The sequence below is a fragment of the Lithobates pipiens genome, unplaced genomic scaffold (assembly GCF_037356315.1).
Source record: "Lithobates pipiens isolate NorthernLeopardFrog02 unplaced genomic scaffold, aLitPip1_a1.2 Scaffold_13, whole genome shotgun sequence".
NCBI classification, from domain to species: domain Eukaryota; kingdom Metazoa; phylum Chordata; class Amphibia; order Anura; family Ranidae; genus Lithobates; species Lithobates pipiens.
In genome coordinates, this window is record NW_027507718.1 from 71551767 (window position 1) to 71564824 (window position 13058).

The 13058-nt window shown below is 45.5% G+C and overlaps 1 protein-coding gene across 4 annotated transcripts in view; it reads right to left on the reverse strand.

The window, feature by feature from the left end:
• Window positions 1-13058, reverse strand: part of FSD1L (fibronectin type III and SPRY domain containing 1 like) — a 118673-nt gene that overhangs the window by 41611 nt on the left and 64004 nt on the right. For all 4 annotated transcript variants that reach the window (XM_077475181.1, XM_077475182.1, XM_077475180.1 and 1 more), the window contains exon 9: window positions 7295-7424. In XM_077475181.1, coding sequence (XP_077331307.1) covers window positions 7295-7424 — 130 coding nt within the window. The remainder of the gene's footprint in view (window positions 1-7294; window positions 7425-13058) is intronic.

The window sequence follows — 13058 nt, forward strand, 5'->3', positions numbered from 1 at the left end:
TGACAGTTTTACTAGCACACCTGCGGAAAATGGGGGGGGGGGGTACATAAACCGTCACCAAGGTGAGTGTCACAGAGGCAACTGGCCACATTAGTGCTCATCCATGCCACATCAGCGATCATCCATGCCACATCCATGCCACATCACTGATCATCCGTGCCACATCAGTTTATCCGTGCCACATCAGTTTATCCATGCCACATCAGTGCTCATCCGTGCCACATCCATACCACATCAGTGCTAATCCGTGCCACATCAGTGCTCATCCATGCCACATCAGTGCTCATCCGTGCCACATCTATGCTACATCCATACTAATCTGTGCCACATCAGTCCTCATCCATGCCACATCGGTACTCATTTGTGCCACATCAGTGCTCATCCATGCCACATCAGTACTCATCCGTGCCACATCAGTTCTCATCCGTGCCACATCAGTTCTCATCCGTTCCAAATCCATACCACACCCGTGCCGCATCAGTTCTCATCTGTGCCACATCCATGCCACTACAGTGCCCATCAGTACCACTACAGTGCCCATCAGTGACTCACAAAAGAGTAATAGGTCGTCAAATTAGATGTGTAATTTATGCTCCCAGAACACCTGATGGTGCTCCCTGCATCTTGGGCAAAAGTGTAAAAGTCTCACACATGTGGTATCGCCATACTCAGGAGGAGTAGCAGAAATATATCTGGGGGGGGGGGGGGAATTTTTGCTATGTACATGCTATGTGTTCTAAATATAAATGGACAACTTTGTGTAAAAAAAAAAAAAAAATGTGTTATCATTTTCTTTCCACATTTCCAAAAACCTGTGGAAAAAAATGACATGTTCAAAAAAATTATAATGCCTTGTAGAATATACTTTGGGGTGTTTACTTTCCAAAAAGGGTAATTTTTGGGCGTTTCCATTGTCCTGATGCTCCAGGTCCTTCAAAAGCGTAAGAGGTAGTCAAGAATTTATATGTTTAATTTATGCTCCTAGAACGCCTGATGGTGCTCCCTGCATGTTGGGCCTCTGTATGTAAACATACAGGGGGTAGTGTTGCAAAACTGTGGCATACAATGTAAACGTAAGTCCATGCAAGAGTCCTTTGAGCTATGTTTCTCTAGTGTGAGATGACAGTCTTTTATACCCATGGCATTCCTGCAAAAGGTGTTGAAGCAAACTCCAAAACATGTGAAAAAGGAAACAAAGAGAAAAGGAGCCACTTAACCACTTGCTTACTGGGCACTTAAACCCCCCTCAATTTTCAGCTTTCAGCGCTGATGCACTTTGAATGACAATTGCGCGGGCATACAACACTGTACCCAAATGAAATTTTTATCATTTTTTTCCCACAAATAGAGCTTTCTTTTGGTGGTATTTAGTTACAGCTCGGAGTTTTATTTTTTGCTAAACAAACAAAAAAAGATGCAAAAAAAAAAAAAATCATGTTTTAATAGTTTGTTATAAAATTTTGCAAACGGGTCATTTTTCTCCTTCATTGAAGTGCGCTGATTAGGCGGCACTGATAGGCTGCATTGGTGGGCACTGATGGGCTGCATTGGTGGGCACTGATGGGCTGCATTGGTGGGCACTGATAGGCTGCACTGGTGGGCACTGATAGGCATAGTTAAGGCGGCACTAATAGGCACAGATAAGGCGGCACCGATGGGCACAGATAAGGCAGCACTGATGGGCAAAGATGGGCACAGATAAGATGGCACGGATGGGTGGCACGGATAAGTGGCACGGATGGGTGGCACGGATGGGCACTGATAGGTACCACAGATAGATGGGACTGATGGGCACTGATAGGTGGCACTGATAGGTGGCTCTGATAGGTGGCACTGCTGGGCAATGATGGGCGGCACTGCTGGGCACTGATGGGCGGCACTGCTGGGCACTGATGGGCGGCACTGGGGTGCAGCACCTTTGAGGCAGATTTTGGGTGGCACTGTGGGTGGCACTGCTGGGTGGCACTGTGGGTGGCACTGTGGGCACTGCTGGGTGGCACTGTGGGCACTGCTGGGTGGCACTGTGGGCACTATGGGCACTGCTGGGTGGCACTGACAGGGGGGCACTTACTTTATTTCAGGATGGCACTGTGGGTGGCAGGTGGGCACTGGCAGGGGGCAGGTGTCCGTTTAAATTGCTGGCTGTGATCGGGACTGATGTCCCGAACACGGCCGCCGGCGATCGGCTTTTTTTTTTTCTCCTCGCGCTGTCAGCGCGAGGAGGAATACTAGCCGATTACCGGCTCCGTTTTATCACATGATCAGCTGTCATTGGCTGACAGCTGATCACGTGATAAGGGGTCGGGATCGACCCCTTACACGGATCGGTGATCAGGCGAGTCTCACGGACTCGCCGATCACAGAGCGCGCCGCGCGCGCCCCTCAGGGGGCGCGCAGGCCGCTCGTAACCGGGACTACGTCAATAGACGTAGTCCCGGAAATGTGGGTCCGCGCTATTGCCGTCATTTTGCAATAGCGCGGTACCCAAGTGGTTAAGTAAAACTGTATAATTTTAATGAACAAGATGCATTAGAAGACTCACATGGAGGTACCGTATTAATTTTGTATTTTTTTTTTATTAATATATGTTCTCTAATATATATATATATATATATATATATATATATATATAGACATTTTTTAATATATTTTTCTAATATTGCAATCCTGTGACCCCTTGTTAGGCCGCGTACACACGGGCGGACTGTTGGCTCAACTTTGTCCACTGAACAGTGTTTCAGCGGACAGTCCGCTCGTGTTTGGGGCTTCAGCGGACAGTTTCAGCGGACAGTTTGACGAACAAAGTTTTTCGGAAATTCCGAAAAACTGTCCGCTGAAACTTGGTTTGAGCGAACAGTCCGCCCGTGTGTAGGCCACTTTCGAAATGAGCAAACTGTTCCCGCTCGGAGGGAAGTCTGCTCATTTCGAGCGCGTGTGCAGGTAGGCGGGGCCCGCGACGGAGACGTCGCGGGCTCCGCCGCCTGGAATGGACTTAAAGGGGAACCCCAACGCCGATCGGCGTGGGGGTCCCCCCAAAGTCCACAACAGACCCTTGTCCGAGCACGCTACCCGGCCGGCCAGGAAAGGGGGGCGAGCGAGCGCGTCCCCCCTCCTGAGCCGTACGAGGCCGCGTGCCCTCAACATGGGGGGTGCCTTGGGGAAGGGGGGGCCGCGCGGCCCCCCCACCCCAAAGCACCTTGTCCCCATGTTGATGAGGACAAGGGCCTCTTCCCGACAACCCTGGCCGTTGGTTGTCGGGGTCTGCGGGCGGGGGGCTTATCGGAATCCGGGAGCCCCCTTTAATAAGGGGGCCCCCGGATACCAGCCCCCCACCCTATGTGAATGAGTATGGGGTACAATGTACCCCTACCCATTCACCTGTAAAATAAAAGTACCCAAAAAAAAACACAACACACGAGATAAAATATTTTATTGCACAGCTCCGGGGGTCTTCCGTCTTCGGGGGTCTTCTCGCCGGACTCCTCCGCTATCTTCTTGTAGCTCTTTTGCTAGCGGAGGAGTCCGGCTTTCTTCCTCCCCGCCGCCGGCCTCTTCTCCCGACTTCGGGGGTCTTGTCCCCCTCTTCGGTTCTTCTGCCGGGCCACCGCGCCTTCTTATAGCTCTTTTGCAGGCGGTGGCCCGGTCTTCTGTCGCCGCTGTCGCCGCCGCCTTCCGTTCTTGTTCTTCTTCTTGTTCTTCTCCAGGAGATGTTGACACGTCGCTCTCTCCGGCCGGAATGCCAGAGCCGCGCTGTGCGGCCACTTATATAGTGACAATGGGGCGGTGTCACATGGTATATGTCACATGGGTTGGTCACATGGGTTGATGTCACATGGGGACTATGACATCGTAAGGGGGCGGGGTCACCATGTGACCAACCCATGTGACATATACCATGTGACACCGCCCCATTGTCACTATATAAGTGGCCGCTCAGCGCGGCTCTGGCATTCCGGCCGGAGAGAGCGACGTGTCAACATCTCCTGGAGAAGAACAAGAAGAACAAGAACGGAAGGCGGCGGCGACAGCGGCGACAGAAGACCGGGCCACCGCCTCTAAAAGAGCTATAAGAAGGCGCGGTGGTCCGGCAGAAGAACGGAAGGCGGCGACAGAAGAACGGAAGGCGGCGACAGAAGACCGGGCCACCGCCTGCAAAAGAGCTATAAGAAGGCGTGGTGGCCCGGCAGAAGAACCGAAGAGGGGGACAAGACCCCCGAAGACGGAAGACCCCCGGAGCTGTGCAATAAAATATTTTATCTCGTGTGTTGTGTTTTTTTTTTGGGTACTTTTATTTTACAGGTGAATGGGTAGGGGTACATTGTACCCCATACTCATTCACATAGGGTGGGGGGCCGGTATCCGGGGGCCCCCTTATTAAAGGGGGCTCCCGGATTCCGATAAGCCCCCCGCCCGCAGACCCCGACAACCAACGGCCAGGGTTGTCGGGAAGAGGCCCTTGCCCTCATCAACATGGGGACAAGGTGCTTTGGGGTGGGGGGGCCGCGCGGCCCCCCCCTTCCCCAAGGCGCCCCCCATGTTGAGGGCACGCGGCCTGGTACGGCTCAGGAGGGGGGGCGCGCTCGCTCGCCCCCCTTTCCTGGCCGGCCGGGTAGCGTGCTCGGACAAGGGTCTGTTGTGGACTTTGGGAGGACCCCCACGCCGATTTATTTCGGCGTTGGGGTTCCCCTTTAAGTCCATTCCAGGCGGCGGAGCCCGCGACGTCTCCGTCGCGGGCCCCGCCTACCTGCACACGCGCTCGAAATGAGCGGACTGTTGCCTCGTGTGTGGGCGAGTCCGCTCATTTCAAAAGTTGCGCGGACTTAGTACGACGAACAAAGTTTGCCGTATTTGTCCGCTCAAAAAGTGCCGTGTGTGGGCGTGTTCGTTCATTCAAAAGTTTGAGCGGACTGTTTGACGAACTTAGTTTCGGCAGACAGTCCCCGCGTGTGTACGCCGCCTTAGTCTACTGCACATGTTTCATCTTTTTCCTCATAATTGTACGCCTCTATTGTTGTATGGAGTGTGCTTGCATGTATTCCCACAAGGTGGCGATACCACCGAGGCATATAAAAAGGCTGTGCACAGCCTATAGCTTGAAAAAGGAGCTTGCAGTGCTTCCATCTCGCCACTGGCCTGCTCTGAAACGTGTCGCATCACGTTCGTGGCGTCATCCCGCCATACGCTACGTTTCAGCCCTCTTCCTAGGCCTGCTGACTGCGCTCCAGACCTCGCTCTGGTTCCCGCCCGAGAGCCGGAAGATACCTGGTGGACGGGATGCTGGCTCTGCTGTGCACGGCCCTACAGGAAGACACTGATGCTGCCAGTCATAACGGAGACTGACGTTCCACTATGCCTTTATGTTTATAGAGATACCTCCATGTGAGTCTTTTAGTGCATCTTGTTCATTAAAATTATACAGTTTTACTTAAGTGGTGCCTATTCCTTTTGGGCCTCTCTATGTACAGTAGCCAGGCTGTGTAAAAGTCTCACACATGTGGTATTGCCATACTCAGGAGGAGTAGCAGAATGTGTTTTGAGGTGTAATTTGTGGTATGCACATGCTGTGTGAGAGAAATAACTTGTTAATATGACAATTTTGTGAAAAAAAGAAAAAAAAAATCTTAATTTTGCAAATAATTGTGGGAAAAAATAACAACTTCAAAAAACTCACCATGCCTCTTAATAAATACCTTGGACTGTCTACTTTCTAAAAATGTGTCATTTGGGGGTATTTGTACTGTCCTAGCTGGTTTGTTAGGGTCTCAAAAAATGAGATAGGCCTTCGGTACATCAGGTGTGATAAATTTTCAATGATTGACACCATAGCTTGTAGACTCTATAACTTTCACAAAGACCAAATAATATACACTGATTCTGTTATTGTTACCAAAGATATGTAGCAGTATAAATTGTGGCCAAAATTTATGAAGAATATTACTAATTTGCTAAATTTTATAACAAAAACAAAGAAAAAAGCGTTATTTTTTGTTTGTTTTTTTTTTACAAATTTTTCTGTGTTTTTTCATTTGTAGTGCAAAAAATTAAAAACCCAGCAGTTATAAAATACCACCAAAAGACATCTCTATTTGTGTGAAAAAAGGACAAAAATGTAATATGGGTACATGACTGAGTAATTGTGACTCAAAATGTTAAAGCACCGAAAGTTGAAAATTGGTCTGGTTAGGAAGGGGTTTAAGTGCACTGTGGGCAAGTGGTTAATATTCAAATGATACAATTTGTGTATACTTCAGATTATGTGTTGGCTTTTTCTGGTTTCAGCCTTGACATTTATTGTGCCAAAGAGGGTTTAAGAATTTTTTTAAAAACAGTCTACAACATACACTTTTCAGTTACTAGGTTTACAATTGACTGTATATGACTATGTATGTTGTGTTCACTTTTTACCAATTTTTTTTCTGCAAAACACATATATATATATATATATATATATATATATATATATATATATATATATATATATTGTGGCAGCAGGCAGGTAAAGTCACCTGGTTGTATCCAGGATGGGAAATATGTATGCCCTAGATTCAGGCTTTATGCAGACTTGTACAACTAGAGGGGAAGAGTTAATGAGCCCAGCTGAAGTAAGTGGGCTCATTAAGACCTCTACAAAAAACCCCAGCATGCTTAGGGAGATGCTCCATCCTGGAACCAGTTTTGTGTTGTATAGACTGGGGAGTGTGACACCTGTTCTGTGCGGTGAGTTAACGCCTGTGTGGCAAACGTCTACAACAGAGACAGGGACTGGTGCAGCACAAGGCTGCACTCAGTTGTTAGATAGGGAATCTAAGTGTGTAATTAGAGGTCAAACTGACCAGGATTTATTTTCATGTTTTATTTTTGTTTGGCTGTTATATGTTTCACTGCATGGAGCATAAATAAACCGCATCTTTTGTTTTTTTGCACCTACAACGCTGTCTGCTGTGCCTGATTTTGTGTTGTGAACCCATCCACACACACCCGCTGCCGAGCTAACCCCTCACAATATATATATATATATACATATATATGTGTGTGTGTTTATATATATTAAAATAGAACAAATAGATGTAAAAGCCTTATGAAATAACATTTGCAAATTAATATAAAATATAACTTTACAGAATAATGATGTTTTAGTAATAAAATTAATAAAGTAACCTATAAAGTAACCTCTGGATATACCAGGATTTTTGATTTTACACAAAGGGCTCAGACTGACATATTCTCACAATCACAGATAGTTTTACAGTGTGATGACCACAGACAGCACATACAGACATTAACTTCTACCTACCTGCCTTTGTTCTCCTTTCCTTTGACTTTGCTTTCTTGAGATTTGCCACCCAGTGGATCCCATTCTACATACGAGTCTTCCACCTTCAGGTTCAGATGGGATGATGTGTTGTCAAGGCCAAAGATGAGGGCTGTCACACAACAGTTGGACATAGTAAACTGTTTAATATTCTGAGAAAAACACTTACTGCTGCTTAAAAACATTATTTTATTCAGGTCTTGCTCATCCCCAACCTGCAAGTGCTAGCAAAGAGGGCAGCAACTAAGATCCAGAAAACATGTCTTCTATTAGTCCTAAAAGCTCTTCTGCCAACATTAACCAGTCAAAGTTACCCATATAAACATATGGTTCAAGCAGCATGACCCTTTAAGTGGGCAAATCAAAGATAATATACTGTGCCAGGGGCATCTGTAGACACCTCTGGCCAAACGTTGTCCTTGAATATGGATCTCTTGGCCAGGAGTGTCTGTTGAAGGGTAAAGATGCCAATAGACATCCTGATTCTTATCCAATCCTGCCTTAATTAGTAGAAGAATAGGTATCTAATGTTTTTAGGCATGTTAGATGTGGTAAAAAAAGATGTTTTAATATAGCACACTAGCTTTGAAAACTTGAGGAATGTCTTAAAATGAAATCTTGCATACTAATCATACATACACTCACTGGCCACTTTATTAGGTACACCTGTTCAATTGCTTGGTAACACAACTTGCTAATCAGCCAATCATATGGCTGCAACTCAATGCATTTAGGCATCTAGATGTGATGAAAACAACTTGCTGAAGTTTAAACTGAGCATCAGAAAAAGGGGTATTTAAGTGACTTTGAAAATAACATGGTTGCTGGTCTGACTATTTCAAAAACTGCTGATCTACCGGGATTTTTACTCACAGCCATCTCTAGGGTTTACAGAGAATGGTCAGAAAAAGAGAAAATATCCAGTGAGCAGAAGTTGTGTGGATGAAAATGCCTTGTTGATGTCTGAGGTCAGAGGAGAATGGTATAAAGGCAACAGTAACTCAAATAACCACTCGTTACAACCAAAGTATGCAGAATACCATCTCTGAACACCCAACACATCATACTTTGAAACAGATGGGCTACAGCAGCAGAACACAACACTGGGTGCCACTCCTGTCAGCTAAGAACAGGAAACTGAGGCTACAATCCGCACAGGCTCACCAAAATTGGACAACAGATGATTGGAAAAACGTTGCCTGGTCTGGTGAGTCTCGATGTCACCTGCGACATTCAGATGGTAGGGTCAGAATTTGGCTTAAACAACATGAAAGCATGGATCCATCCTGCCTTGTATCAATGGTTCAGGCTGGTGGTGTAATGGTGTGGGGGATATTTTCTTGCCACACTTTGGGCCCCTTAGTACCAATTGAGCATTGTTTAAATGCCACAGCCTACCTGACTATTGTTGCTGACCATGTCCATCCCTTTATGACTACAGTGTAGCCAACTTCTGATGGCTACTTCCAGCAGGATAATGCACCATGTCACAAAGCTCAAATCATCTCAACCGGCAGTTGTACAAAAATGTGTCAAAATTGTCCGACGTGTCCGCCATAATGTCGCAGTCACAATAAAAATGCCATAAAACTATCCCCTATTATGTAGACACTATAACTTTTGCGCAAACCAATCAATATACGCCTATTGCGATTTTTTTTTTTTATCAAAAATATGTAGAAGAATACATATCAGCCTAAACTGAGGGAAAAAATATGTTTTTTTATATATTTTATGCGGATATTTATTAGCAAAAAGTTAAAATTATTGTATTTCTTTTTAAATTGTCAGTCTTTATTTGTTTATAGCGTAAAAAATAAAAAGCGCAGAGGTGATCAAATACCACCAAAAGAAAGCTCTATATATGGGAAAAAAAAGGACGTCAATTTTGTTTGGGAGCCACGTCGCACGACCACGCAATTGTCAGTTAAAGAGACGCAGTGCCGAATCGCAAAAAGTGGTCTGGTCTTTGGCCAGCCAAATGGTCCGGGGCTTAAGCGGTTAAATAGTGACATTCTTACTTTATTTGTAAACAGTTGGAATACTATGGACTGGATCTGCACTTCTGCTCCTAGACAGTCCAAATTTGTTGATAAAAAAATATAGCTGCAGTATCTCAAATACATCCTACTTGTATAAACAGTTGGAATTTGTACCTATACATCTTATGCAAAGTACGGTAACAGATTTAATTGTTAATACAACCAACTCTATGGCTAAATATACGTGATATGACAAACAGTGGAGGGAAAAAATATTGCTTAAAACATCTATGCTCATGGCTTCAAAGCTCGTCAATAGTTAGTCCAAGGCACATCTTGGCTGGTACTAATATGAAGTGACTGCAAGGCGTAAATGTAGAAGTTGAAGTTGATGCCTTCAGCCTCTATAATTCACTGTGTATCGCAGTCTCATTACTGTACTTTAAGATATAAATCCCCAGGGTAAACACTAGCACTAGAAAAATTGTACAAATTTCTCGAGTCACTGGAGGACTCAGGTTATTTCGTTTTTTTTTTAACCAGGTTGTGTATATAAGCAGGACCTTCATGGGTTTTTTTTCATCTGCAGCAAGAGGTTGATTTAAAAATTTTATGACATGTTTGAAAAATATTGCGTTGCACAAAAAAAACAGAAAAAAAAACATGAACATAGCATACAGCAACAAAATAGTCTTAGGCCGCGTACACACGGGCGGACTGTTCGCCCAACTTTGTTCGTCAAACAATCCGACAAACAGTCCGCTCAAAATTTGCATGAGCGGACTTGACCACACGATGAACGAACAGTCCGCTGAAAGCGTGCGCGATGACGTGAACGGCACGTACGACGGGACGAAAAATACGACGTCCAATACACTGCAATGCAACCTTCGCCGTGTAAATCCTTTCTGAGCATGCGCGAAACTTAGTTTGTCGAACAAGCCTACACACGAGCGGACTGTCCGCTCAAACCAAGTTTCAGCGGACTGTCTTATGGGAATTCTGAAAAACTTTGTTCGTCAGACTGTCCGCTGAAACTGTCCGCTGAAGCCCCAAACACGAGCGGACTGTCTGCTGAAACACTGTTCAGCGGACAAAGTTGGGCGAACAGTCCGCCCGTGTGTACGCGGCCTTACAATAAAGATGCACTTTTATCAATAAAATAAGTACTGGTCATTCAAGAAGCTATAAAACAAGCCTTTGCTGCATATCATCCACAAATGTAAGGGAACAATAAAAAGGTAAAGCCACTCAGACTTGATAATACATTCCAAGTGGAGTATAGTGGGTTGATCAGCAGTGGCAAGATCTCCCTGGTTTATTCCTGTCTTGTTCCCTCTTAACTGTAGTTGTGATTAATCCTTACACAGGATCAACACATACTAAGCTTTCCAGCACACCATTTGAAAAGCTACAGTCTTTTTTTACCAGGTATGTTGTACCTACAAGTGACTCTGTGCTGACATGGTCATTTAGGCACACCTGACAGACATTTTGAACTACTTCCATTAAAAATCCTTTGAAATAAATAATTTAGAAAGCAACCCTCCTGCCTTTGCTAGTATTAGAGTTAAAAGTCTGTAGGGTGCTTGTTTTGGCTTTATTAACCAGAAAATTCTATTTTTTTACAGCCAAGGTGCAATCTAGAACTGGGAACAGGACTCTGATTTCTCAGATAAACTGTATCCCCAGAGATAAGCCCCACATTCCAATCTGTTATCCAGCCAGAGCACTTCAACAACCAATAACAGTTTACTTATTGGACTGTAGGATAGTGTGTGAGTAGGGATTGGCCCAACAGGTAGGGATTATATCTGAAAGCTAGGTTCTAGTGACAGGGTATGCTAGGGCTACCCAGAAATACAGAAGAGGGTTTTCCAGTTAAAGTAAGCATCTTGTAGACATTTAACTCTAAGCCCTTGTACACACGGTAGGAAATTCCGACGGAAAATGTCCGATCGGACCGTGTTGTCGGATAATCCGACCGTGTGTGGGCTCCATCTGACTTTTTCCGTCGGAATTTGAGAGCTGGATATAAAATTTTCCGACAACATGATCCGACCGGACTTTATCCGATCGTTTGTAGAGAATTCCGATCAGACAAAGTGCCACGCATGCTCAGATCAAATTACGAGACCAAAGCTATTGGCTACTAGGCGCAACGTAGTCCCGTCACAACGAACAAACGGCGAAAGGGGAAATGCTGTCTACAACGGCATTTCTCCGTTCAGCCGCCCCGTGAGACAATCGCGGGTATGCCCGCGGCAATCGAGTCCGTGGGACCCGTGACTGGACTCACGGGGGTCCCGACCGGCACGCGAGCGCGCCGCCGGTGGTGTGCTCGCGATGGCAGGCCGACAAATTTAAAGGGACGTACAGGTACGCCCATTTGCCTGTCCGTGCCATTCTGCCGACGTACATCGGCGTGCGCCGGTCGGGAACTGGTTAATAATTATTGTTTCACCAGTGCATTATATATGTATAAGTTTGGTTAAAAAGGAATAAACTAACTAGGGTTTGCTGCATATGAACATTTAAGCACCTAACATGTCTTTAGCTATTACCAAGCAATGGATGCGTAAACTGATAGAATAGACTGAAATGTAATCAAAAGGAATTAGGTTAACATGCTGTGAGTTGTACAGTTCTTCACATAAAGCATAGCTATTTGTCACTTGTGCAGTTTATGTCCTAAACCATACAGCAGATTTTGTTATTGCTAAATAGCCAGGTTTAAGAAGTCCACCCAAAGCTCATTTGGCTGTACTTCTCCTATGGATCACAGGAGTGCAATTCGTTTTGCACTTCTGTGACCCATTTTCAGCAGAGAGCGGGCTGGAGTCTGCACTCTGCTGCTGTTACCAATGTTAGTCCAGGCACCCAGGCATCACTACAATAACGAATGACTTGAATGATATCTGGCTCAGCCTCTCCTCAAGTTGCTGAGAGCCTGAGTTGGCCACTCTGCCCCCTCCACAACCCAGAGCTCCAGTGAACGAGGGGGCAGAGCAGGGAGCTGTGACTGACAGTCTGCAGCTCTCTGCTCGAGGAGCTCTGAAAACCGAGTGATCTCCGGTGTTCAATCGCTCGGTTCTCAGTGCAGAGGCGCCAGGGGACAGATGCAGCATCGGACCGACGCTGCCTCCACCTAGGTAAGTATGATTGAGGGGAAAAAAAATTCTTTACTTCTCTTTTAACTTCTTGTTGGCAATCAACTCTTTTAGCAATCTCCTTTGCAACATGCTGATCTGTGTAAAAGAGATTACGCTATAGTGCTGTGCAGCTGAAAATCTCTTGTAAAGGTTTTACATGCTGCCTGTAAAATAAAGCAATTGGCGTGTCTTTTTCAATTCTACCCTCTATTCTTTGTAACAGCTCTCTAACATGTATCTCAAGAGTGACTGTACATTATGCTGTTTTGTTTGCATGTGTTTTTTTTCCAAGTGTTTTAACATGAATGAGAACTTGTTTCTCACTAAGGCCAGCCATACACGTATAGATTTCTTTCATTTAGCCTGAGGCCTAAACAAGAGAAATAGCATGGATGGAGCAATCTCTGCTGCCAGCTATTCTATTCAAGCAGTCATGACACTTACTGCTGCCTAAATACCCAGTGACTGCATCTGCCTGGATGCAGTCACTGTTCGGCTGGCAACTTTCCAACTGGCTCCTTCAAATTTTCAGTCAAAGTTCGGTGAGCCAGGTGGTGCTGACAGGGCCACCCATGGCTAGAATTGTGGTTGATTTGGCAAGAATCAGCCGGA